The sequence below is a fragment of the Strix uralensis genome, chromosome 4 (assembly GCF_047716275.1).
Source record: "Strix uralensis isolate ZFMK-TIS-50842 chromosome 4, bStrUra1, whole genome shotgun sequence".
In the NCBI taxonomy this organism is placed as follows: domain Eukaryota; kingdom Metazoa; phylum Chordata; class Aves; order Strigiformes; family Strigidae; genus Strix; species Strix uralensis.
The window spans coordinates 105,864,194-105,891,143 of NC_133975.1; the positions used below are offsets into that span (position 1 = coordinate 105,864,194).

Here is a 26,950-nt window from a genome sequence, read left to right on the forward strand (position 1 = left end):
TGACTCAACCACTTCCCTGGGCAGCCTGTTCCAATGCTTGATAACCCTTCCAGTGTAGAAATTTTTCCAAATAACCAATCTAAACCTCCCTGGCGCAACCTGAGGCTGTTTCTTCTTGTCCTATTGCTTGTTACTTGGGAGAAGAGACTGACATCCACCTTCCTACAACCTCCTTTCAGGTAGTGGTAGAGAGTGATAAGGTCTCCCCTAAGCCTCCTTTTCTCCAGGCTAAATGCCCCCAGCTGCTCCTCATAGGACTTGTTCTCTAGACCCTTCACCAGGTTTGTTGCTCTTCTCTGGACACATCCCAAATGTGCCATTCCTCTGTAACTCCCTCCACTTCACTTACAAGGATGAAGTTACCTCATAGTCAGTGAAGGCACTATGTACTGGATCTCGTTGATAGATTTAAACAAAATCAAAAGTTGAGGAGACACTATGTTTATTGAATCAAAATGTGTGTCTGTGTTCACACCTGCACAACACTATGTTCCAATGCCCTTACTGCTGTGCAAGCATAGTTTAAGGAGCAGTTATACTTTACTTAAAGGATACTTTTCTCTTCAGATAGTAATCTGAGAAAATGACAGCTTAGTTAATTCTCTTACAAAGAACACATCTGGCTGATCTGGAGTCAGTGTTGTTTTATTTCTCTGCTCGTTTTAGCTTGTGAAATTTCAGGTGATGTGATTCTCTTCAGCAGCTGGAGTGTACACTGTTGAAATTCAGTGGATAAATAAGTTGGGCTAGAACCAGTGCACTGGATATGCTGGTTTATGACAGCAGTGGGGGTGCATTTGTGTTTTCATGGTGTTCAAAGCAGTCTGACACAAATACGTAACTAGTGTGGCTGCATTTCCCTGCAAGAGACTGATGGGCCCCTCTTGGTCTCCGTGCACAGGACTGGGTCTTGAAAGGTTGGCATTTTTGACAGGCCTTTGCATGTTCAGGGTTCGTAATAGTTCTTGGTCGGGTTCCAATATCCACACTGTTTGTAGTCTTTATGCTTTTAATTTTTAGTGCATTTGCTGTCAGGAAAAATAGTGCTATTTGAAGGTACTTTGAGAAATGTGAGTTGGCTGGATAAACTGAATTTCTCTGCTTCCATGTGGTTTGTTGCCTCCTTTTCTTTGCTAAGTCCCTGTTCGATCTGTGAAGGCAGATGAACAATTAAATGCTTTTGGCAGGGGAAATATCATTACTTATTCTAGTGGTTTATGAATCTGGCACTAAGTTACCTCTTCTCATCTTTATGGGCATATAATGTTCTGTGACTTTATTTTTGCTTTTATGGTAGAATCTAGGCTAGCAACTTATTTCTGTGATAAAAAGAATTATGATTTGGTGATTTGGGAACTTCAAGATATTGAATATACTGTACAATGAATTTTGCAAACACAAGCACTGTAGACTCAAATGTTACTTGAATCATTTACGTAGGTAGTTTTGGAGGTCTTTAGTCACAGTGACTTTTTCTTAAGTTTGGGAGGGAGATGTATTTTGTGGGGCTTGAGGCAAATACTTTCAGAAAGGCAGGTGAAATATCTGTATCAGTAGTCCAGTTTTGGTTTACTGAAGGATGGTGGACAAACCAGCATTTGGCCTAATGTCACATCATCTAGTCATGTAGCAAACTGAAAAAAATGGGGTGCTGGAGACCAGTAGTGCTCAGAAAGTTGCGCTTTTGTTGCTTTTGCACCATTTCCTTCCAGTTGGCATTCTGCCTGTCTACCACATCGGTCATCTTTGGTTGTGCCTCACTGCTGGGTTTTGGGTTTTTTTCTCTGCTCTACTGTTCTACACTGTAAAGCAGAAAGCAACCCAGAATTTAATGTATTGTAGGAATGCTAGTTTTGGTGCATTTGTTTTATTGCAGTCCTTAGAATAATAAAATCGGTAGGCGGGAAATGACCTGTGAATATTATCCAGTTCACACCTCTGCTCAGAACAGGGCCATCTCCAAAGTTAGATCAGGTTGCTAAAACCAGATCTGTTTTGCACATCTCCAGAAATTGAGATTCTGTAACCTGTCTGAGCAACTTGTTCCAGTGACCTTCCTCACTGTGAAAAATCTCTTACCCATAACTCTCAGAGTTTTCTGTGTTACAATTTGTCTCCAAAAGAATCTGTCTGTCCTCTCTATATTTGCTCACAAAGCAGCTAAAACCAATAAAATCCCCCTTTAGCCTCTCTCCTTAAAACCAACTAACTCAACTCTAGCGAATTCCTCATAAGTCATGTGCTGCAGACCCCTAATCATCTTGATTGCTCTCTGCTGGACTTGTTTCAGGATATCCATGAGAGGATCGGACTGGATACAGCAATTCAGATGTGGTCTCACAAGTGCCAAATAGAGGGGATTAATCACTTCCCTTTGTCTGCTCGCTATGATCCTGTCAACAGTGTGTAATATGCAGGTAGCCCTCACTGCCATGTAGTGCTGATTCTACTAAAATATTCTATTAAATATTCTTTTGGCTCCAGATAGTTTAAAATATATGTATTTTTCCTTAAAGGCTATGGAAATCACAATCTGGTTGTAAACTGTTTAGAAATGGAGATCTGGCTGCATATGTGACATGTAATAATTGAGTTATAAGACCAGTGAAGTGTTCACAATAAAGATAAAGGATGACTAAATGAATTGGCTGTTCCACACTTGACCAAAGCATATCATAGTTTCATTATTAGAGTGAAAATAATGTTAATGGGGGTGTCACAGAAGAAAGCTGCTTCACATGCATACCAAGATGAGAAAAGCTGAGAAAAAAGGAGACATGGTCTTTGACAAGATGATCTGCTGGTTTCTTTACATTTCAAAGAGGTGATGGGCAGGGGAAGAAGGAAAACACAAAAATAAGGAAAAAGAAATGGAGGACAAAGGACAGCTAAAACCTGGGGAAAAGAACAGAGCAGGCTGAAGATTGTTTAATAAATAAAATACAAACAAAGATTGTTATTTTGGTTAATGGGGGAGAGAGAATATAGGAGGGGAGATATGGGGCTGTTGGTTGTCTAATATGCATGTAAAATGCTTCTTGTATGTGTAAAGAGAAAACTGAGCCTTGAAGACACCAAACTAATAGAAATTAGGGAGAAAAAATAAAGAGAAAAGTACATGTCCTTTATCCAATTAAATTTAATTCAGGAATAGGTAAAACTGTTGTAACCCAGTTGAAACGGTATTTTTATGCCTTCTCTCTTGCCTTTGTCAAAATCGTGACAGAGAACAAGTGCTCTTTGGCTTACTGTATGCCATTGTTAAAAGCATCAGATGCAAATTCTTTAATAGGAATGTGAAGAAACTGCTGCAGCAACAGAGTAAAAGTACCTGAGCCCTCATTCTCCATGTCTTTGCTGATTTATGGAAGTTGCAACTGCAAATGTCTCATCTTTTTGGGCCAAGACTCAGTAGGAGAGAAAAGCCAGGGGTTATTACATGACTCTGCCCTCTGGGAAAATGTTTTTATCAAGCTTCCAGATAATGTAGTTACTTCTATAAATCAAAGTCTTGAAGTCTTTGTAGCAGTGCTGGAGTTTTAAGTTTGAAGTACTACTTACCACATTCATCCACTTATGGGGTTAATCCACTTGCCTATGTTTTATATTCTTTTAAAAAGAAACAATATTTTGCATGAACTACTTGTATTTTAAAAACATATAAAAGTAATAGAATGCAATAAAATAAGTACTTCTGTAATCAAATATCCAAGTATGTTTTCTTTCACAGCTTTCAGATATCTAACAGATGGGTGTTATTCCACATTTGACAAATATTTGAAGTGGCTATGTTAGTTATACTTTGACTAGTATTTTTATAACCGCCCAAAGCTAATTTTAACTTGTTTTGGGTTGTCTTAGATTTCTGATTTGCCATAGATTCTTAAGGTAGAGAGGAAATGTGACTCTTTTGTGGAGGAGTGTATAATTGCATCAAAACTTGTCATCCACCTGTGCTAAGAAAACTGTTTATTCCCTAGGGAAATGCTTCAAGAAATTAGCTGGTTTTTATGTAGTATACCCTCCTAAATTAAGTTTTTTAGTTTAGCTTGCCCTGAGGCAAAACGTTTCAGGATATTTTAGGAGATCCTGGTAATCTAATTAATCTTATGAAAATAGTGCTAAAATTCTTTCTTTATATCCCCATCCATAAAGTATATGGTGTTCCCTTCCTTGTATAGCTCCATCCCTGCACTGTCCATGGCAACTGTCAACTGCATCGTTAGGGGCACAAAGACTGCTTGGCGTTGTTCCAAGGGGTGGTGGGAACTGGTCTCTTGTTCCACCGGAGGCAGGGCAGGCAGGGTAGCCCTCCTTGTGGAAAAACTCTCCCAAGACCTGAGGACATTTTGTGGAGAAGAGGTAAATTCAGTTGACACCAGCAAATGTTTGCTTCGTGTCGCAGCAGCTAAGCCCATGATTCAGTAGTTGTCTTCAAAATCTGTCAAGACAAGACCAAGGAAAGAGGCGTTTTCAGTCATCGGGGCTCCATACGGAGGGGTCTCAACAGCCTTTTGGTTTCTGGAGAGGGGGAGTCAAGAAGATGGACTTCCCGATCTCCTGGCCAGGGAGGGTAGGCTGTCACTAATCTAAATACCTTGGGTCAATATCACTGTTCAGATGGTTGAAAGTTGGTGTTATTGTGGGGTGCTTCCTTGTATATTCTGCAGACACTCCGAAGGTTTTTTCCTCTGAAAGTGGAAATATCACCGCAGCTGTAATAAAAGCTATTCAGAACTGCACAAGTAAATCACCGTATGTGTCCTACTTTGCAGGTGTATGTTGTTTTTATATACTTGTTTTTATTAAGTTTCTATTAAGTGTTTGTGTTGATGAGTAATTAGAACCAGGATTGGAATGCCATCCTTTTAAATAGGCCATTATTTTGTTTAGGGTTTTTTTTCTCCTGAAATCCATTCATATTTCAAGGTACTGGAAGGCAAAATATTTTGATGGCCATCGTTGCAGAATATATCCCTGACTGAATGAGGCAGTAGTAATTCTAGTTAACACTATATTAAAAAAAAAAAAAAAAAAGTGAAGGCAGTGCAGTGAGCTTAGTTTTTCTTTTTTTTTCTGTCATAGATGTAAATAATTAAAACACGTAAGCGTGGAAAGAAGTTGACGGTTTGAAACTGCATCAGTCTTGTAGGATAATGTTCAAATTTTCTGTGTGCTTCAATTTGACATTCTTTAGAAAAAGGTTGTTTTTGCTGAAGTATAAACCAATTAAAAGTTAATGCTGTTTTTCACTGGGCACCTATGATAAACTAGGATGTTCATGTATTTCATGTGTATGCTTATGTAATTAAGCATCCACTAATTTCTTTCTATTGGGGAAATACTTCTGCGAATCAGCACTCCATATATAAAGAGTTAAGATCATATCATCTGTTGTTTAAGGTAAGGATAAGGACATTATTATTATTATTTTATAATAGATTCTTAATCCTTTGTTCTGTGAAGTGTTGATGTTTTCATTAGAGTTAAAATATGTTGCATGTTTACAGAAAGTCTGAAATCTCAGTATGTGGTCCTATCAATTTTAATTATTTGAATCATTAGAACATCTAATTTTTTGCTTAAGGGTACACGAATGTACCATTGAATCTGTTTTTTAAGGTTTTTTCCAGTTTAATGTCTGAATCCAAATTCATAAAGAGTTGGAAAAATGAGATGTCTGAGCTATAGGATTCACAGGGATTTTATATGAAGCCTATTTAATCAGGATAACACTGTTATTAATATTCATAAAGTCAGCTGGAACACAAATGACAGACTATGGAGGCTAAAATTTTTTACTTGTGAATTTATTAAAAGCAGCTTAAAAAATTAATGGAATTTAAGTAAAGTTGACGAAAATGAAAATCTTATGTTAGCAGAAAAAAATCTTTATTAGAACTTTCTCTAAGACCATCTTGCATTGATATCTTTGACAGATTTCATTGGTACTTAAAGAAGAAGAATGCATGAATGGTCATTTAAAAGGATTTAAACACATTGGCACATTAATTTTTACATGAATAATAAGTAGTTTCCAAAAGCAATTAACTTACAGTGTACAAGATTTGAATAGAAAAATAGGACTGTGACATCAAAGGGCAAAGCAAATGTGCTGTACATTTTAAACTTTTAATATTATGACTTCTTAAAATAATTTCTTTCATTTCCACGGTAGATAAAGTAACAGTGAAGGTATTTATGTACATCTTGGGTTTGTTCTGAAATACACTAAGATCTGGAACAAAGAAATATTTTGATGCCAAAGTGCTATTGGTAAAGAACAATTTCAGGCTTTTGTAGTGATCAGGTGCTTTTGAATCGAGCTTTCTTACAGTCAGTTTCTCTGTGTGGAACATAGTCATATACTGACCACAGCATATGATTTTCTCCCATGCCACTATATGCAGCACTGGGAAGCATTTGTTATTTCTGTAGAGGGCAAAACAGGTAGATCTGGGATTTCTTCCATTAGTAGGAAGACACTAGTTAATTTATATTCATATTTGTAGGTGGTTTTGTACTTAAATATTTAGTGTGAATTTTACGTGACTTTTGTATATTATATTCAACATATAAGGACTTTTTTTTTTTTAGCTTTCTTCACATGATGTTCACATGGTAGTCTTAACACTAACGCAGGTTGAATAAATAGTAAGGAAATTAGCTCTAGATTTAAAATTAACTCTAGATTTTGGGTTAGAGTTTCATTTTGTATTTTCAGTTTTGTCTCTATCTACCAGTATATTTTAATCTCCAGCTTTAATTTATTTTGTTAATTAGACTGATTATTAACAGATTCTCTTCAAATGGAAGTAAAGAAAAGCTTTAAGATAATTGTATTTAATTTTTCTGATGATTCATCCTGGGTAAATCTTTATGGCTGGCTTCTGATTGTTGTTGATGTGGTGCAGTTTGGCACTGTCTGAATAATGATGGTTCAGTAAGTTTTGATTCTAAAAATACCTTATGTTCGAAGTACCTACTGTAAAGGTACGTATTGAATGATATGTAAGTGTTGTGCATGTTAGATACCTATTGCAGCGCTTGTGTTCAGAACAACCAATTTCCATACTTAGTGTATGGAATGTTTTGTTGTTCTATTTATTAACATTTTTGTTTCTAGTAATAGGGAAAGTATACTCAAACCCTAGGAGCCCCAAAAGATCTTTCTGTTTGACTTCGATCGATAGGTTGCCTTAATCTGATATCAACAATGTTTTTATCTTCTGTAAGTGTAAACCAGAAAATTCCTATTAATTAGCAGAACATATTTCACCTGTGAAGACGAAGTCTGTACAATGAGCCTCTTGACTCGTCTCCAATTATTCCTGTGCCATAGTCTATTATTTCCAGGAGAGGGCAGCATTTTCCTACATCAGGTACATGAAGGCACATGCCCTGCTTAGACTGTCAATGTTTCTTGTAATTACTCCCAGTATATTTGTTGCTTGCTTATGAATTAACTTGCATTTATGGAACTAAATCATTCCAATCATTTAATTACACCTGAGGAGCTGAACTATAATTGCTTGCTTCCAACTAGGATCTGATATGGCTTGAGCAGTATTAATTTGGTGTTTACTTTTCTGAGTGCTAAAAGCATTAAAATGATTGTGCAATGGGATTACATTTTACTAATTGCTGGCATTCATTAGCTGGGTAAATGGCGAGGAAGAATGACTGTATATTGTGGAGGGATAAAATTATGGTTTTAAATAGTATATTACTAGGCACATTAAGGCCCTAAGACATGTTTTAAAATACTCCAGAGGTTATTAAATACCGTATTTTCTTCATGTCTTGCTATATGAATCTCTTATTAAAATACTGCGGTTATTATGAACCTTTTTGTGCAATATGTAGGGAAATGGCTTCATTGACAGAAACCTATTTCTTGATATTAATAACCTTCTATATTTTCAGCTAATCCAAAAGTAAATGAGGAACTTAGGAAAAGATTGCCAACTCCAAATCAACACAGTTACACAGAATTGAAAAAGAAGCGTACAGCTTCATTTGAGGGATTCTTTTAAGGATCTCGGTGTTCTGCGATATGAGGTGAAGTTTTTATTTTTTGTTAAGACCTAAGCACATCAAATCATACACTTTTTTTTATCATGCACATTTATGGTTAAAAACAAATATGAGCTAAATATGTTTTTCTTGAATGCTTAATGTAAATGTTAATGTTGAATCTTAAGTGTCTACACAATTATTATACTGTTTTTATAATCTCAGAGATAAAAATGAAAACATCTGCCTTTGATGTTGTATAGGAAAAGAATTTCTTCTGATGCTTTATTAGTTAGAACATATGTCTTGGTATAATATGCTTGAATTTTAAAATGTGTACGTGATTTTTTTTAATTTTCTTTTTAACTCTTACATTTATCAGCACAGTGACAACTCTCTGGGTTTTTTCATAATCCAGCCACTGCCTTGTCAAGGCACGTGTTGTGTCTTTTTAATAAATGTAGAAAAAATATAGCAGGGAAAACATACCAAGTAAGCACAACTACATAGTTAAAGATGAAAAAGTGTCCTTTGTACAATATATTTTAAGAGGTGCTTGAGTAAGTAATAAAATTTGTGATAAGCTTACTATATTAGCAAGATTACAAATTTATTTAGATTTTCTTGAGATATAGAATATAGTTGAATTTTTAACGTATAAGAGAGCTTATATTTTTACACTCAGAATGTTACCTGATAAGCATAACATTTTACTCTAGGTTTTATTTTTGAGTATTGAGGGTTTTTGCTTGATGATCTTTGATATGAAATACTGCAACTGTTTAATTAACTGTATAGTCTGAAGCAATATGTATGCAAATATTAGGATGGATTATTTAGCTGTTTAGAAAAACCTGCAAATTCAAAGTTGGAGTGTTCATGGGCCACTTTACCGGTATTTTATCCAGGAAATTAAAGGAGGAGAGAGAATGTTGCAAAGTGAAGCACATACCACCATCTGTAATAATTACCAAAGTGTGCAGTCTCATTGCCTCTAGTGGGACCACTCAGTGTGATTTGTGCTGTGCTCAGTAGCATGTACGTCCAAGACCAGACTCTAGAACAAGAAGACAAACTAATAAATTTTTCAGTGATGGAGTTACGTACAACAGAAAGCTGAACCAAACCAAAATTGGATGTGCGAAGAAAAAATATTTTACTGAGAAATATGATTTAGCTGACTGCTAGAGTACACAGACTTTATTGTCCTGTCTTAAACATTTTTACATCATTTGTTTTCTAAATTTTCTGTCAAATGAAGGCAAAGTATAGGTGTGTTGTTATATATTGTTTCAAGTTTATTTATCTAGAGTTTGCTCTATTTTAGCTTTGAAATCTTCAAGCAAAAACTGGACTCAGTGCCAGATCAAACAAGTTCAGAAGAACAAATGGAGAACTGGTCAAAAGGTAAGGACTTTTAAGATATTAATAAGGAACCTCAGGTGTTGTGCCAGTACTAGGCAGTGACTGGAATGTATTTGTTCTTGCCGATATCTGACTGACTTTGGAAGAAAAGAAAAAAAAAAAAAAAGAACCACAACCACATACTGCCTCTTAAAAGTAATTGGGATAACAGGAGAGCAGCTACAGGAATGTAAATCATCAGCTTTATTTTTATTTTCCGGGTTATTGAAATGATTTCGTATAACTTTGAGAAGTCTTATTTAAATTCTTAGTTTATACATTGCACTTCACTTTCCAACCTTTTTTTCTTAATGGGTTGACAACAAATCTGAAGTATGTCTTAAAGTAACTTTCTTGGCTATTCATGCCTGGCTACAGTATGATTAAGCCATCTACTAATATTAACGAGTTTCTCATTATTACCTCCAGTGAATATAGACAGTAAGGTAGGCTTGGAAGTAAAGGGGGCCTTGGTTAACTTGGAACTTCCATAGTTCATGGAGTTTTCATCTTCATCAGGATGGAAGGATCTTTTTGTATTTGGATGACCAAAATTTTGTTCTCAGATGCATTCGTCTATACTTGATGGCAGAAACTTTTAAAAAAAAAAAAAAAAAAAAAAAAAAGCACTGACTTTGAAAGCACATTATGTGACTGACTTTACAAAAGAGAATTGTCAGAAAGTGGCTTGTTACTAGATAATACTGTGTAGATTGAAGAAAAGGAGAGACATGGGAAGGAGGCCTTCAGTACATCACAAAAGGGTAGATTTTTTTCCAGTAAGTGGCTAAGTGTAGGTTAAAAAAAAAAAAATAGATGTGTGAACATCAAAGGTGCCTCCTATATCGGAGCCTAATAGTATCTCATGTATTTCCTGTTTTTGAATTTTTTATTATATATTCTTTCTCAAAAGATAATAAATGTCAAGTTTCTCATGAACAGTCGGTTGTTTAGAAGAAAGAAGAAATAATCCCATCTTGGAGATGATGCATTTCTTACGTATGTAAAGGAATTTGTATCTGTATTGTGTAAAATAAACTATTTGTAGACCCCTTCTAAATCATGGAAATCTGAGCTATTACTGAGTGAAGTTAAAAATGTTTTTGAATCATATACTCTGAAAACAAAAATAGTCATGGTGGAGTAACTTAGTGGAGATTGTATTCTGAGAATTTATACTTTAAATGTGTAATGGCTTAATCAGATTTAGTATTTTTAGACCTTTAGGGGTCAGCATACCCTAAGAATGGTTCAAAAGGTTAACTTTTCCAAAGTAGGCAAGTGAATACAATAAACTGATCCTCTGTGAAATATTTTCTGTCTGCAAGAAACGGCATTCTGCTGCTGCTCACAGATACTTTAAAAACTGAGTAGTTACAGTTTCATGTGTATTATTTTTCTGATGCATTAAGTTAATATTTTATGCTGTTAGAAAGCTATTTCTTCCAAGCTAACACTTATGTATTTGTGTATCCGATAGAAGTTATATAGACAAAAGTAAAACTGATACACTTTTTTTAGATCAATCATTAATAAGTCACATAATTCTTTATGCTTTTACTCCTAGTTTAAAAAAGGGATTCTGGGTAAATCTCATGTCATCATACTTGTTTGGATGAGGAAATTTTTTTTTCTTAGATATTTATTTGGGTATTAACAATTAAATTTTCTTAGCATAAAGATAATAGATAAAGTACAGCAACATAATATTCAATATGTACCCTTGGTAGACATTCTGGAGCATTTTTTCACTGAATTACTAGATCAAAGCAACTTTTAATCTGTTTAAATGTCTGTGAAGTGTGTACCATTTTGTGTTCCGCTTGCTTTGTCATCTGTGGTATCTTTCCTCTTTGCAGCTGGTACTGTACTGTATCTAGTTGTTCCTTGCTTGTAACTTGGAAGTTTAAAAGCTGTTTTTAGAATAACCCTATAATGATTTATTCAATTTTTTTTAATAACATACTGAAATGTTGGAGTTTAAATTAATGTCAAAAAATAAGGATAGTAAAGCATGTCTGAGACTAAATTCAGCTGACTAAATGAAAATCCTATCAAGCAAAGAGAATTTTAAAAAAACAGCAAAAAATGTTAGGTACAGAGAAGTGATAGGTTTATGGTGGCTATGTGGGATAATATGTAACCTGTTAATAGATGTTATAAAATAAAATGCTCGAAAGAAAGGTAGTGTTTAAGAAGAGTATATCTGAAGTGTTTGATAGCTGAGATTTTCTTTTTAACTTTCCGTGTTGTTTGGAATATAATATGCCTGTGTGGATTGAAAACATTTGTTTGTCTCTTCTGGTATATTAGGAAGAGTTAAAGAACAGTTTATGTGCAAGGCTTATTCTTTTGGCTTTGCGTCTAATTTAAATGTACTGTTTATCTCCACAGCACCTAGTTTTTAATAGGAGGATAGTGACTTACTTTAATTTATCTGTAAGAACACTTGAGAGAATGTATCAGGACCATTGGCAGCAGGCCAGTGAATACTGTGTAATTTCCAAAAGAAAATATTCAGGATCCAAGCAAGAAAGCCTAGGATGGTAGTCCATTATAAAAATAAACTTATACTGGCAAATAGGTGCATGTCTTTACATTGCAGTGACTGGGAGTGAGTGGGGAAGAACATTGCACCTGGGTGGAGTTGTTGCTTTAGCAGGGTTTACATGCATGATGAAAACTGCACAAATGTTAATACTGTGGAAACACAAGAGGGAAGCTGAAAGTGGTGCTTTTCATACTTACATATGCGTCCAGGACTCAATGCGCCAATTTTCCAAAAGAGTTAGAAGGATAGGAAAGTGGTGAATGTGCAAATACTGGAGTTAAATTTGTGTCTCATTTGACTCATATCATGTACTCTGTTTGAATGGGTGCAGTTATACTTGTTCTGTATTATATAGTCTTTCACTATCATAATGTTTTTGCTTGTGTCATATTTCTGAGCATCTACAATTTTTAAGGACAGGGCAAAAATTAGGTGAAGTCTTAGAATATCGAGTACTGTTTGATCTGTTTTGACAACAAAATTATAGTTTTGCTGACTCCAAAATGAAAAGCATTGTATAATTATTATATGGAATTTCCTAAAACAAGGTAATAGATTGATTATTTTTAGTGGCGTGGATTGCTTTGTTAAAAGGTGGTTATTATATTTTTGAAGCATAGAAATAAATACATATATATTTCTAAACCACTACTTAAAGCACATATTGAAAGGTAAGTCAATGAACCAGTTTCACTTGTAAGAATTTGATGTCAACTCTTAGTTATGATCCATATAGACACTTTCACTGTAATTTGTTATCCTTCAAAAGAATGTTTGTGCAGCTTATAAAAATACTTTAAAATTGCACATCTGGAAGCTGTAGTTCAGAGGAGACTCTGGCTTTAAAGAGATGTGATAATGTAGATTGGAACAGAACTGCAGAATCAGCTTGTGCGGGGAAATTTGAAAAGTAAGTGTTTTATGTGGTGGTGAGCTGTTGATTTCTAGTCTTGCTCCCTTCAGGAAAAATAGAGGAGCAAAACAGATATGCAAACCTACTGAACAAGTTATGTATATATAGCTGCTCAGACACATGTGCAAGGGATAAGCATACGCATAGACAATTGTCTTAATTGCATTGGGTGTTTGTGCCTGTATTGGTCTTGCATGAATGCATGGTGCTTAATGTTAAGAATCTGGCCATAGCTTTCTTTGTATCATCATGGTCATGATGTGTATATGCAAGTGTATTGCTTACAAACACATTTTTTAGTTCTTTTGCTCTGTAGTGAAAAATATTCAGGAAATAAAACCTCTCTAGAAATATTTTTTTATTTCTATTTATATTTTATAAATTTATTTATAAATTCCATTAATTGTCAGGCATCCCTTTTGCATTCATGGTAATTGAGGCAATGTACAGTCATATGCATAAGTTAAGTAAAATGAATCATCTTTTTTTGCTACCTTCCTGGAAATGAAACTCTATTCCTAATCCTCTATTTGTAGATTTATTAGAAGTAGTAAGTTTTTCTAGTTGTGTAATGATTTTAATGTACTTTTTTGTGGGTTTGGTTTTGTAATAGTAATTAGAAGGACTTTTGGTCTGGAATTACTATCATGTGACTTCAACACACACACTAACAAACATACACAAACACAAAGGTGAAGGGGTAAAGAAAGCTTTGAGAGTATCGTGGTTTTGTAAAGATTTTTTATCTGATGCTCTAGTTGGGTCAAAAAGCAACTAATTGTAAAAGCGCTGCTTCCCCTTTCTCCAGAATACACCCGTTACATCTGTAAACACTCTGAAGTAAATCTGAAACTCTTCTTCCAAGGCTGTAGTAGAGGCAGAATAAGCCATACTTGTCATATTGAAGTCTGTTTCTTCTTTTACATGCCTCAGCAGGAGATACTGTGAGCCTGTTATTCCTCTCCTTCCCTCTTTTAGCAATAAGGAGTGCTGTTTACCTGGGAAGGAAAGAAGACCTGGGTATTGCATGGGTGTGTATGCAGAAGAATCTGCATGATATTCAGAGAGGCAGAGTCCTCTTCATGCACGTGGCTCAGTTGTTTAGTGTCTACCATGTGTGCTGTGCTTTCAGCATCAAACTCGCTGTGTGCTAGCTGTCAGAGATCCCCTTGCAAAGTGGCAAGGGTAGTTTCAGGTTTCTCTGCACAGTGTAGGAGGCAGAAGAGAGGTTGAGAAGATGATCTTTCATGCATCAAACATAGGAAGAGTGGCTAGTAACTGTTGAGCAACACAAAGTATGGAAGATGAAGAAAACATCTTGCATGGAAAAAGAGGGAATAGCATGCCATGACTTAGAAGATAAAAAGGAGCTAAAGATAACTGAAACATCATCAAATACTGCCTGGTCTTTCCTGTAAATATAATCACCCTTTCTTGTGTATAAGTTTTCATCTCTCCTTTTTCCATCCCATTTCTTTCCTTGTACGTTTTGTATGGTTAAATACAGTGCATTTCTGGCCAGCTGCATGCAGAAAGACTCCTCATCAGAAGCACGATTAAGTATCCAGTATCTGCCCGACTCACTGGAGTGTGTGAATATGATTTTGTTAGACCCTTTACAGTACGCTGAAAATGCATAGTGCCTTCTCTGCACCAAGTACTTTCAAGCACTAAAGATGGGGAGAATGCACACCTTGAAGTATTGCACTTTGAATCGCTTAAGTGTTTAAAGTATGAGTGCAGCTAACTTCAGAATGTCTTGAAATGTGCTTCAGGGAGAGCAGGGCTTACTACCACAGTAATTTTTATGTAGTGCTTCAGAAGGAGATTTAGAAGACCTAGCACAAGTGCAAGAGGAATGTGGTTATTTTCTTCTTCAGAAACCTTCATTGCTTCTATTTTAATAACAACTAGAATGAAGCTTGAGTTCAGAGGAAAGACATAATAATAAAAAAATATTAAAAAAAGATTTTCCAGGGAGTACATTGGAGACTCTTATCTGAGAGTTCACCTGCATCTTTAGTAGACCATTTACTCGGAGTAAAGGGTGTGTGGGCAAGGTGTCTTGCTGGCACTTTATACAGTGACCTTTTTATGTTGGACACTTAAAATTACAATGTTTTTCTTCACTTCTAAAGCTGTAGTTTTCTGGGATTTTGTTTAGAACTCTAATTCATCAAAGCCTTAGTTGGTTGTTTGCGGTAGGGGAGGTTGAGTACATTTGGATAAGAGAATTTTCACTATAATTAATGGGCATCAGGAAACATGACCCTGCCTAGATAAAAGGGAGTTCTGGATCATTAAGATTTAGATAATGGAAGGGGTTATATGTGAAAAGCAATTGTCTAGTATGACAATAGCAAAAGAAAAATGGGGTAGGAGGGTTTACTTTGTTTCTAGCTGGTTTAGAAAACATAAACACAGCATGCTTAGTAAAACTCTAGCAGACACTATGTTTGGAAATTATGTAATAACTCCATATAGGCTGTAATGATATCCTGAAACCCTGTATTTAAACTAACCTGAATTACAATGAGAGATAAACAGAATATTTACCCATCCCTTATGAGCTGCTGCTGATATGTAAATTTATTCTTCTACTTTGCACAAATATACTTTTGAGCTACTGCTTAAACACTTCAAGGTCCTTAGCCAAACAGTTTTAATGATGCCTCCAATATTATGAAAGTGTGACATTTGATGAATGCCTTGTATAGTTGTGATATCGGGGAAAGTGTAAACAAAAAACGCACATCAAGTCATCGTGCAACACCTAGATAATTTATAATTTTACTGTTTATATCCATCTTGACATTTTTTATCTGCCAGAGGCAGGTTTCATTTGGAATCTTAATCTGAGATTTATTTGGTGGATCTGGAAATCATAGCTAGAGTTCCCACAGGAAATGGTCCATCTACCAACAGATTAAATGGCAGTCCTGCAGTTGTTAAGGGAGCTCTGCATTTAACACACATGCATACTCATTCAGTCAGCACTGTGGAGAAAAATTAAAGTAGTAACCCAGGTTTAGGAACAATGTAGCTAAAAAGTCCCATATTTGCTGAATGACAAAGGGTTATATAGCAGCATTTCATTTTATTATTCGTGCTTGAATTTCTTGTTTGCTTTGTTGAGTCTGCTGACGAATACTAATAAATGCCTGCAACAATCCAGACGAGAGATGCCTGGCAACAAAGCTATGCGGTGGACCTCCCTGATCTTCTCCAGTTCACAACCTGACCTTTTGAAAAATTGGCTGGGCTAAGCTGCAGAATTTGGGTGTAATGGTTATTGTTAACTCCAGCTTTAGGATTTATTAATTTGTGTGATCAAGACTTACCTATACTTCAAAGTTTCAAAAGACCAAACACAATCATCCATCCATTAGAACTGACATTGTGTTTCAGTGAATCCCACTTAGTATCTGCCTAGAGATTCTGCTGTTTTGATGCATTCGGAATATAAAAATTCTTTTTCAAGTGTGAGACCAATCCAATGAAAATCTGGTGTCTTCTCAGAGACTAATATTTTAAAATAACAGTATGTTAATGAATTGCAAACGGAGAGTGGAATGCCAAAGGAAATGTCTGATATTTACACATTAATAAATGCATCACGATTAACTGCGGTGAATTCCAAAATAATGATTGGCTGCCTATTTAAAGACTTAGAAGTGGTTTTCTATTTTAAATATTCACCAGTTTGTACACAATTGCTGTTTAGATGCAAAATAGAAGGGCAAAAGACTTAGTGAGAGACAGGCAAGGGAAACATCATTACTAAAATAACCAGAATCCTCAGAGAATTGTAAAAAATTGCCTTTGCCAGAATAACTCCAACTGTTCTTAATCTCCTTCTCAATTTATTTCTTATGAAGGGTGTTGCCAGGGTTCCACACAAGTACAGGTGAATAAAGAAGCATTCAAAGTAAAACAGATGTCCCCACACTTAAAACACATAATGAATTCACTGTTCTCTTTAGATTACTTTAAGGAATAAAAAAAATGAACCATTAAACTTCTGAGTTTTGTCTGTATTTTAGCAGACAAAATATTTTCAAGCCTTTTTTTCTGTGTGTGTATCTGTCACAGGATATAGAACAAACTAAGACATTAATATGAAATATAACTTAGGTTATTCTTGTTTCATTTGCAGAGATTTTTCTCAATAAAGTTCCAATAAGAATATGTTGTTCTCTTTCATCGTGATTTTGGACAACTTAATTTGAATTGTATTGTTCTGTTAACCTGACTGACTTCTAAAACAGTTTCAGTTGTTTGGAAGTTCTCCGTATTAGAATGATAGTCAATGTTAAAAAATAAAAAAAAAGGTATTTCATTTCTTATGCCTACTGTTGAAATTACAGGAAGCCTGTATATACTGTACACTGCTTGTCTGTCTTCTAATACAGAGATATGGTAGTTTGTCATGTGAATGAAAATTATCATCATAAAGAATTGTGAAAGGATACCAATTTACTTATTTGAAATTTCTCTTAATTTTTTGATTGTGTAAATGTTACTTTATGATTCATAAGTAAAAATGGTATTTTTTTTCTTGAAGTCCAATTGAAATGGGTTGTTAAAGGCTCTCTGACAGAAGAGAGAAGAATGTGAGGTCTCTGAGGAGGAGACAGGAGCAGGAGGGGCCACTAGTGAGGGTAGCACAGGCTCCAAGATACAGCCTTGGACTTCTGCAGTTTTACTTCTGCCATGGCTTGCTTAATGACCTTGATCCAGTTACTTCATTACTGTGTGCCTCAATCTTGATGACTTTAAAATTACTATCACAGTGCTTATGCATCCATTATATCTGTGAGAGTTTCCAGAAAACATTGTTTTCAAAGCTTATTTCAGTGAACCTCTGTGATTTGTTTCTTAAAATAAGAGTAGATATCCTATCTCAGTGTAAAATCCAGGACCTTTCTGAGTAAGAGTTACTTAAAAGTAAGTTGATAGTCCTCATTCTTCTGAGTTGACCCATGGTGCTCTTAGCAGGGCCCACAGTTATGTATCATTGGGGCACTGAACGTACAATGCATCTGTGTGGTGATTTCCTATTCGTTACTGCCAAGGGTTTGGCTGGTTATATGTGGCATTTTGGCTGGTCACAGCACTGAGAAATAAAAAGAATTAACTTGGTATTACAAAAATACTCTGAGCTCAGTCTTTACTTGTTACCAGGTTCATGTGACTGCCATTCTGCTGTGCTACAGAAGTGAGAGATTTAATGAGATCTTAAGAGTCCTGCTGAATAATCATTACAGTTTGCCTAGTTTTCTTTAAATGTTAGAAAAAGCGTGTCATGAAGGGACAACCATTTGCTGTTAATTGCAGGTTATTGGTTCTCAGTAAACTACACTGCACTGAAGGAACCTAAATAATTGCTAATGTAAATAAATTTGTAGTAAGTCCAAAAATTAGTAAAGCTGCAACTTTTCTTGTTTGTTTGTTTTGGAGAAAATGTATATTGACCTTGTACTTTTTGTACCAAGCTTTTGTTAACTGTTTTCCAGAAACAGGAATTACTTTCTTCTTGAAACTTAAGTGCAGCATCTTTTCCTGGGATTAACTCTGAAAACTTGTTTGCAGATTGTGGGGAAACTAAAATGGTGAGGAAGAAGTTGAAAATAGTGTCCACCCTTTGAGATATGTATGTAAATCATGTACGTTGCATCTGTGTCAACTCAAATACGAATGAAAAAGGAAATAACAGGCATTCTGAAAATGCATAAAACCTAAACCAACTCTTTTCTTTCTACTTATGCCATGCAATAGGATCAGATTTCTTTCACTAGCCTCATTTTCTTTCTTTGCATATTTATGCCTATAAAATCCTCTAATTTTGGTTTCTCACCCATTTTCAGGATTTATGCCTTTTAATCATTCAGTAAGGGGTGAACTGTTGAGCAATCTGAGTCTCTCACAGTCATTCCGTTTGGTAGAAGTTCCAGTAGTTATACAGCTGAGTGAATGAATGTTTGTCTTTGACAAAAAGGCTGACTCATCATTTTCAGCTCATGAAGGAATATTTGGTCATAGTACTAATTTCATTTACATAGCTTGAAAAGTTAGTGGCTATCAGGTTCAAGTTTTCCATTAGACTTAAATATTTAATTTCTATTTATTATATATAACTCAGTATTCAAGTCCAGTCGCATTAGATGTTACGAACTTCAGACAATTCCACAATCCATTTTTCACATGAAGCTATTAAAATTGCTTTTTATTAATGCAGCAACTGTCTTGTCCTAACAGCTTGTTAGAACACTTGCAGGTGTGCATGCATTGTCATACACACATGCCCAAAATTTATCTTTTCAGAAATGTTTATAATATTATTAATGTACAAAAAAAATAGATAATTTATAATAAAGAATAGCAATTTAGTGAAAATAAAAAGAAAGTGAGGTTCTCATATAATGCTCTTACACACTTGACAGTGCAGCAAGATGAGGTAGATGTGTGGTTTGCAGGTAGAGGCAAGAGCAAGTATTTTTAAATTGTAGTAAGTGTGTCCTGTTATTCCAGTGGGAACAGGTTAGTTTAGTATAGGGGCAGCATGACTCTCTGCTTTGATAGTTTTGTTGGGTAGTGAATATTCCCTCTTGCTGTTTGAAATTCAAAGCTTTTGATGTTGTATAAACAAAAAAATCCTATAGAAATTGAAGCTGTGTAGTTGTTTAGACTGAGCAGAAAAAATACATGATTAACAGTAAATTAGATTTTGTCAATCACTGAATTTTGGGGGCTTTTATTAATTGGGGTTGCAGCTAATTCCTCAAATGTGGCTCGACATTTTGTTCTGCATTTTTTTCAAATGTTTTTAATCTGACAGCATCACATAGGAAGAGTAAGCTACTGAGTTTGCAGTCAGCTTTGCTCACACTCCCAGGGCGTGTATGGCTCATTCCCTTCCTTCCTGGTTTTGCTCTTTTTCCTATTCTGCCTCTTACTGCCATCCCTCTAGGGGTTCATTCATGCAGTCTTTTGCAGACAAATGAGAACATGCTTTGTCTGTGCTACAGATCAGCTTCAAACAAATACAAGGAAGCTATAGGTAGCAAGCGGTAAGTACTATTACGCTTGAATCTGGTTTGGAGCACCAAGGGTTTCCAATGTCCCCATACTCATCTGCAGGCAGATCTGTAGCCAACAGTGTATTTTGTAGTGCTGCATGCATGTTCTGTTGGTTTTTGTTTGTTTTCCTTTATTGTTATTCTGCTGAGATCCCCTGCAAACCTCTGAGCTGATCAGCACAATTTGGCTAGTGGGGTGCTGAAAGACTACAAACAGTGGGAAGGAGGTGCCCACTCGGCTTCTGCTGGGTGACAGGACTGCTGAAGACACTGGTATAACAAGGGAAGCTAGTACCTCCTTAGCCTTCCAGGTGAATCTGCACCTTTTGTGAATCTGCACTCTTTTCATAGTGTTAGTGTTGGTACAGGATTCTCTAATGCTGTGCTTTCCCTGATCTCCATGCCAATCCCCCACTTATTAGAAGAAGCTATGAGAAATAGTGGCTGCCTGCAAAATGTGTTAGGTTTGATGTTTTTACTTGACTTTTTAACCACTCCCAGCTTAACATTGAATCCTGTTCTGCGTTTACTATTTCAAGCCGTGACAGCATTATCTTCCCCTTACGTCCCTCACAATCAATTCCCAACTTTAATTCTAGTGTCTTTATATTCCTTCTTCCTAACATTTGCTTTTCTTTCCCTCAATGTGAACAAGCTATTCATTCAAGATAAATACATACAGAAGATCAGCTGTTCAGCTTTTCCCTATAGTGAAATATTAATCTGGGCTACTGAACTTGTTCTATTTTATATGGAAAATAACTTGTTTAGTATACTCAAGAACCAGAATCAATGGTGGTGATACCACTTGATGAAAACTATAGCATTTTTTTCCAAAGCTTGCAAGGCTGTTTTACCCTTTCTCTGATGTTCCTTGTGCAGCCTGATTATTGCAAATGCTACTTACTCCCCAGTGTGTCTCTGCAGCATTGGTAATTAGTGCACAATACAATTTGCAGGAGGCATGAGGAAAAACAATGAAGTGCATTGATTAATATTGCCACTTAGTTTAACAGCAAGACAAGCTACCATGTACCAAGGCCTAAATTACTTGGGGGGGGGGTGGGGTGTCATGGCTCTACAGAGAATAAAGTGGGTTTTAAAATAAAAATTCGCTATGCCAATTGATCTGACAGTGTTCAAATTGTCTTCCCCAAAGCATTCAACTGACAGATTTAGCATGTTGACCAAAAAAAAAAATGCATTACAGCTTTATTAAATGAGTAAAAACCTCTAACCTTAATGCCCTTGGATAGAGTGCTTCCAATTCTGAGTGAAGGATGCTGCCATCATCTTCTCTCTTACAAAGCCAGTAGGGAAAAAACCAGATCCTCTGTGTTTTGCCTGATGTTTCCCAAAATGCCACTTACAGGCTTGCTGTGGTGCTGCTTAGTCTTACCCATTTGCTTGAGGGAATTGACTCTGGATGAAAAAGTGTGCTGCAGATGTAAGTTGCTTAAAGAAGCAACATTAGAATTAATAAATGCCAACACAGGTCTAGTCCCATTCTAAATTTTTTTTTCCAGATGCTGTAACTTACAGTTGAAGGCATATCTTGATATGGCCTAAAAATTTAGACTGAAGTTCAGCTGCTAATGCAGGTGTTTACCTTATCATGCAGACATGTTTATTTCATTCTGTTTTTAAAAAAAAGTAAATCTGTCTGCTGACTTGACCTGTTATCTAGAGAGCCTTGCTGCTTGTTTGCAGCTCATTCAGGATGTTTTGGAGAGGCCACTGAGGCTTTTCTGACCCTCTGTTACCCACTGCTGCTCTTCCACGTAGGCACCAGTGATACTGTTGTGGTGACCTGGGAAGTATTACATGTGACTATATGGCTCGCGGGGTGATGGTCAAGGGCATGGGTACCCAGGTGGCATTAACCTTGATCCTGCCAGTAAGAGGGAAGGTTATGGAGGAGGATTGGGTGAAGTAGATGAGGCCTCCTTCAGACAACTGGAAGAAGCCTCATGTTCACAGGTCCTGGTCTTCATGGGGGACTATGATGCTGATAATCTGCTGGAAGGAGGGTGCAAGTGATCCATGAGATTTCTGGATTCCACTGATGACAACCTCCTGACACAAATGATTGAGATGCCAAGAAGGAGAGGTGGTCTGCTGCACCTGATACTTACAAACAGGGAAGAACTGATTGTGGATACTGAAGTCAGGAGGCAGCCTTGGCTGCAGTTACCGTGAGGTGCTGGAGTTCAGGATCCTGAGAGGAGGGAGCAAGACAAAAATCAGGACCTCAGCTTTGGACTTCAGGAGAATAGACTTTGGCCTCCTCAGAGATCTGCTTGGAAGAATCCTGTAGGATACAGGACTGGAGAAAAGAGGGATTCAAGAGAGCTGGTTGATATTCAAGGATCACCTTGTCCAAGCTCAAAAATGGTCTATCATGACAAGCAGGAAGTAAAGCATGGATCAAGCAGGATGTTGTTTTCCTTGACTTTGGTAAGGCTTTGGACTCTGTGTCCCATAACATCCTAATAGAGAAGCAAAGTATGGGTTAAATAAGTAAACAGTGAGGTTGATTGAAAACTGGCTGAATGTCTGTGCCTAGGTGGTAGTGATCAGTTGCACAAAGTCCAGTAGGAGGCAGGTACTCCCAGAGTCAAAAATAGGTACGGTCCTGTTCAATATCTTCAGTGATCTGGATGATGAAGCAGAGTATACCCTCAGCAAGTTTGCCGATGATACAAAACTGTGAGTAGTTGATACACCAAAGGGCTATGTTTCCATTCGGAGGGGCCTCGACAGGCTCAAGAACTGGGCAGAGAGGAATCTCATGAAGTTCAGCAAGGGGAAATGTGAAGCCCTGCACCTGGCCAGGAATAATCCTATGTAACTGTACATGCTCTGGTGCCAACTATCTGGAAAGCAGCTCTACAGCAAGGGATCGGGATCCTGATGGACAACAAGTTGAGCATAAGCCAGCAATGCACCCTCATGGCAAGGATGGAAAACAACATCATGAGCTGCATTAGGAAGAGCATTGCCAGCAGATTAAGGAAGGTGATCCATCCTCTCTTCTCAGTGGTGGTGAGGTCACATCTAGAGTGTGACGTCCAGTCTGAGCTCCCTAGTACAAGAAAGAAATGAACTTACTGGAGCAAGTACAGCAAAGAGCCATAAAGAGTCTGGAGCATCTTATGTATGAGGAGAGACTGAGACTGAGCCTGGAGAAGGGAAGGCTCAGGGGAGTGGATCTTACCAATATGAGTAATACTTGCTGGAAGGGAATGAAGAAGAAGCCACCAGACTCCTCTTGGTAGTACCCACTGACAGAACAAGAGTCAATGAGCACAAATTAAAACAGGTGAAATTCCATCTGAATACAAGGGAACAATTTTTTACTGTGAGGGTGATCAAACACTGGCGCAGACTCCCTAGAGAGGTTGTTGAGTTTCTGCTTGTGGAACTATTCAAAAGCCATCTGGACATAGGGTCACCTAGGACTGGTTTCCCAGGACTGCTTGAGCAGAGGGCCTGGACTGGATGATCTCTAGTGGTCCCTTCCAGCTGCAATGACTCTGTGAACTCTTTTTAAAGTCCCATCACTAAAAGCAGTAAATTCAAAAACCAGGAACTGTGAAAAGAAAAACTTGTTCAGTTGATTGCTCTCACACTAAAGGGATAGAATCCCTTTTTTGATTTGTCCCAGTGTAACTGTGGTAGCTCATGTCATCTAATCTTTTTAGGATTCTGGAGTGAGAAAGTTTTCTTCTCCAGCTTTCGTATAGGGTGGGCCATGGAGAGCACAGTAATGCTAAACAAGGAACAAAGGTTCATGGCAATACAGTCACTGGTTATTGCAACAGATATGTGTGCTTGAATCTTTCCACAGAATGCAACACACTTCACCTGAGGCACTTCAGACATATATGGCTTATAGAAAATATTGATGCCCTGGAGAAGAAGGGGAGAAAAAGTTGTTATGGCAAGTGAAGCATTGTAGTTTGCCTTCATATATATATATACACACAGATCGCTGCATCTGAAATGGGAGAAGTGGACGGGCTGATGTTTTATAGGCAGTTCTTTATAATATAAATCAAATGGAAACACATCTCAACCAAGTGTATGCCTCCCTATAAAAAGCTTTGCAAGTATTGAAATTCAGACTAGGTTAGTTTTCAGATAGTACTAAATGGAGAGGATTCCGAATTTTGCCCTTACGTGTTGCCACTCCCAAGTTGGGGCACATTCTTAGAATTCACATAGTGAATTTTTTAATGCACGTTTCTTTAAAGATCTTTGCTACTTACTGTAGAGAGGAGCAATAGGTTGAATACAGTTTTAAAATTTAGCAGCACTTAAAAGGAAATCTTTGCTCAAAAACCTGCAGGATTTCAAGCCAGGGAACAACAGCATGTGTTTGCTCAAAGAATCCAAGTGGCTGTGGACTGTGTTCAATTTCTGCATTAGCTGTGAAATGATCTGAGAAACACATTTCAATCACAGTACTGAAAGTAGTGTTATGTTATACTTTTTAACAAATGTTTTATCCAGTTGTGGTCCCCACATGTGTATTACTGCTCAGAAACAAAGAAACTGATAGGCTTCTGTCTCTTGTTCCTCTAGTACAAAAATCCGTGATTATATTTTAGAGGAATGGTGAGAGTGGCTTCCAGTGGATTTGTGCTGAAGTAGATAAGGAGAATACAGATAAGCAGCAGATACAATAACTTTTTCCTCAAGGTAGTAACAGGTAACTTTGTATGGGAACCTGTTGAACTGTCTCCAGCCAATCCACAAGTCATCTCTCTGCCCTCAGGATGTTTCCTGTTCCACGGGCTGTGCCTTTCCTCCTTCAAGGGAAGAGTAATCTATTGCAATAGATTTTAGAGACAGTCTTCAGTATTCTTGACTTGGAATCTGTGCTTTTGTGTCTTACATGCAGCATGACACCTTGATACTGATTGATGTGTATTTTCAGGTAACTTATAGATTATTGCAACTGTATAGACAGTTTCTTATTATTTTTGAGGAGAAAGTAATAAGTTGGATCAAAGAACGCATATCATAAATTTTATCTAAAATGTTTGGAAACGCTAACTTTATTAAATGAGCAAAATCTCCGGTGTTTGTTCTCTACTAATCTAAATGAAAGAATGAAGAATATATGCACTTTTTTCCATTTGCAGCTTTCTTAGGCTTCTTCCTCCTCATTTTTAATATAGTTCTATAATTAAAAGTTAACTTGTTCTTACTTTATGAAAGAACATTCATGGAATGTAGATCTTTCTCTGATTTAAATACCATGATATCAGAAATATGTCCTAAAAATATCTATTACCCAGGCTTAAGAGAACTAACTATCACATTCAACATGTTAATCAGATAATTTTCCCCTTTGGCACCATTTGTGCTTTGCATTCTTCGAGTTCTTTAGTTGAATGAGCCTGTACCTTACACTCTCCAGGAGTGAATAATAGGGCCTTAAATTTGTTGCTAATTGCAGCTTGCTGATACTCCTTTTGTAGCCAAAACAGATTTGGAAAAGACCTCAGTATAAGAGTCTAGTTTGCAACCTGCAAATTTCCCTGTCTACAGTAGAAATTCATCATGTCTCACTAAGGTAGAACTGATTTTTGGAAAAGGTAGGTAGATAATTTCCTAGGGTCAGCATTATTTTAAGTAGTCATTTAAGAGGAAGAAGAATTAGGAAAAGGTGATGAATTTTTCAGGTTTTCATGAGAAAAATCCAGTAAATAGGTCATTAACTCCTACATCCGTGCTCTAGGTACACAGCTCTTGTTCCTTAGTGGGATGAGGAAGCTGTGAATCTGAAACTACTTTCTCCTTTCTGCTATGAATAAGAATATAGAAAGCCATTTTCAAATGAGAAATCTCAAGTTTGTGCTTCTTTCTCCAAATCAAAAAATGTGTTTGCTTCTATTTCCAATTAGAAACACATATCCTGGAACAGAAAAAAGAAGACTTTTGTGTTGAGTTTCAGTTTCATCAGAATTCTCAAAAAAGCCCAGAATTTTTCATCCACGCAGAGGGTGAAGTGCTGAAACCTTCGGATTTTCCAGTAACCGGTCAAAGAGGAGGAGCCCAAAATTACTGTAATTCCAGTCCTGAAGAATCAAGGTAAAAACAAATACTCCTATATATAGTTTTTCTGGATTCAAATTACAGACACTATGCATACGGATTTTTGGATAAAGATAGGGAAGTTTACTTCCCAACCAAGAATCAACTTAGACTCACCATATCTACCCTTCTTCCCCTGTGGAATGCAGCATTGCACTACTGTATTCTCTAGCACTCATAGAAAATATGATCATGGCAATGACTTATATGACACACTGTGGGTATTTCAATGATTGTGATCTCTCCAGAAAATTTTAAAAAAGCATACTGAACAGAATTAGGAAAGATGATTTAAAAGTCTAGTAGCATCTGTGACTTTACACAACAAGCACAGTGTACTGCAAGTATAATTAGTGAGTAGGAGGCAGGAATAAAGCAGGGTGAAGTCTGGATGAGGGTGAAAGATGAGGAGCTGTAATACCTTGCAGGCAGTCTGTGACAGGAATCTGGAGAAGGGTAAATATGGTTTTGAAAAGAAACTCCAAAGTATGCTGTCATTAATTTTGGTAATTTATTGTCATTAATTTCTGTACTGAACTATGGCCCTCTACTGCAGTCTTAAGAAGCGTATACACGCATGCTGTATGTGGCATAATATATGAAGGTATACCCAGCTGACCAGAGAACGTTCTACCAGTTTTGAGCGACTAACAGGCATTCTGAAACCCAAGTCTTAACTGAGAGTGACAGAGTTGCTTTTGAAAATGGGATCAAGGCTGCAAGATACCTGTGATGTACTTTTGAAAAAATACTCTATTTCTTTACCTGTTTGGCAGATTCTACACCTGATTTTGTTATCTTTAGTATGATCTAGTGGTGACCCATTGGGTCAAAACCAGTCCATGTTACTTTTCCAACTGTCTTGTTGCCTTTTTTTTTTGC

The 26,950-nt window shown here is 36.7% G+C and overlaps 1 protein-coding gene across 9 annotated transcripts in view; it reads left to right on the plus strand.

Annotated features, from left to right (window-relative positions):
* The window catches only part of MIPOL1 (mirror-image polydactyly 1), a 199,808-nt gene that overhangs the window by 26,914 nt on the left and 145,944 nt on the right, over window positions 1-26,950 (plus strand). For 8 of the 9 annotated variants that reach the window (XM_074868320.1, XM_074868324.1, XM_074868327.1 and 5 more), the window contains 3 exons: window positions 7,927-8,061; window positions 9,344-9,423; window positions 25,879-26,065. In XM_074868320.1, coding sequence (XP_074724421.1) covers window positions 8,057-8,061; window positions 9,344-9,423; window positions 25,879-26,065 — 272 coding nt within the window. In that variant the 5' untranslated portion in view covers window positions 7,927-8,056. Of the gene's footprint in view, window positions 1-7,264; window positions 7,383-7,926; window positions 8,062-9,343; window positions 9,424-25,878; window positions 26,066-26,950 lie in introns of all 9 variants that reach the window. The other variant, XM_074868321.1, reaches the window with a different exon arrangement.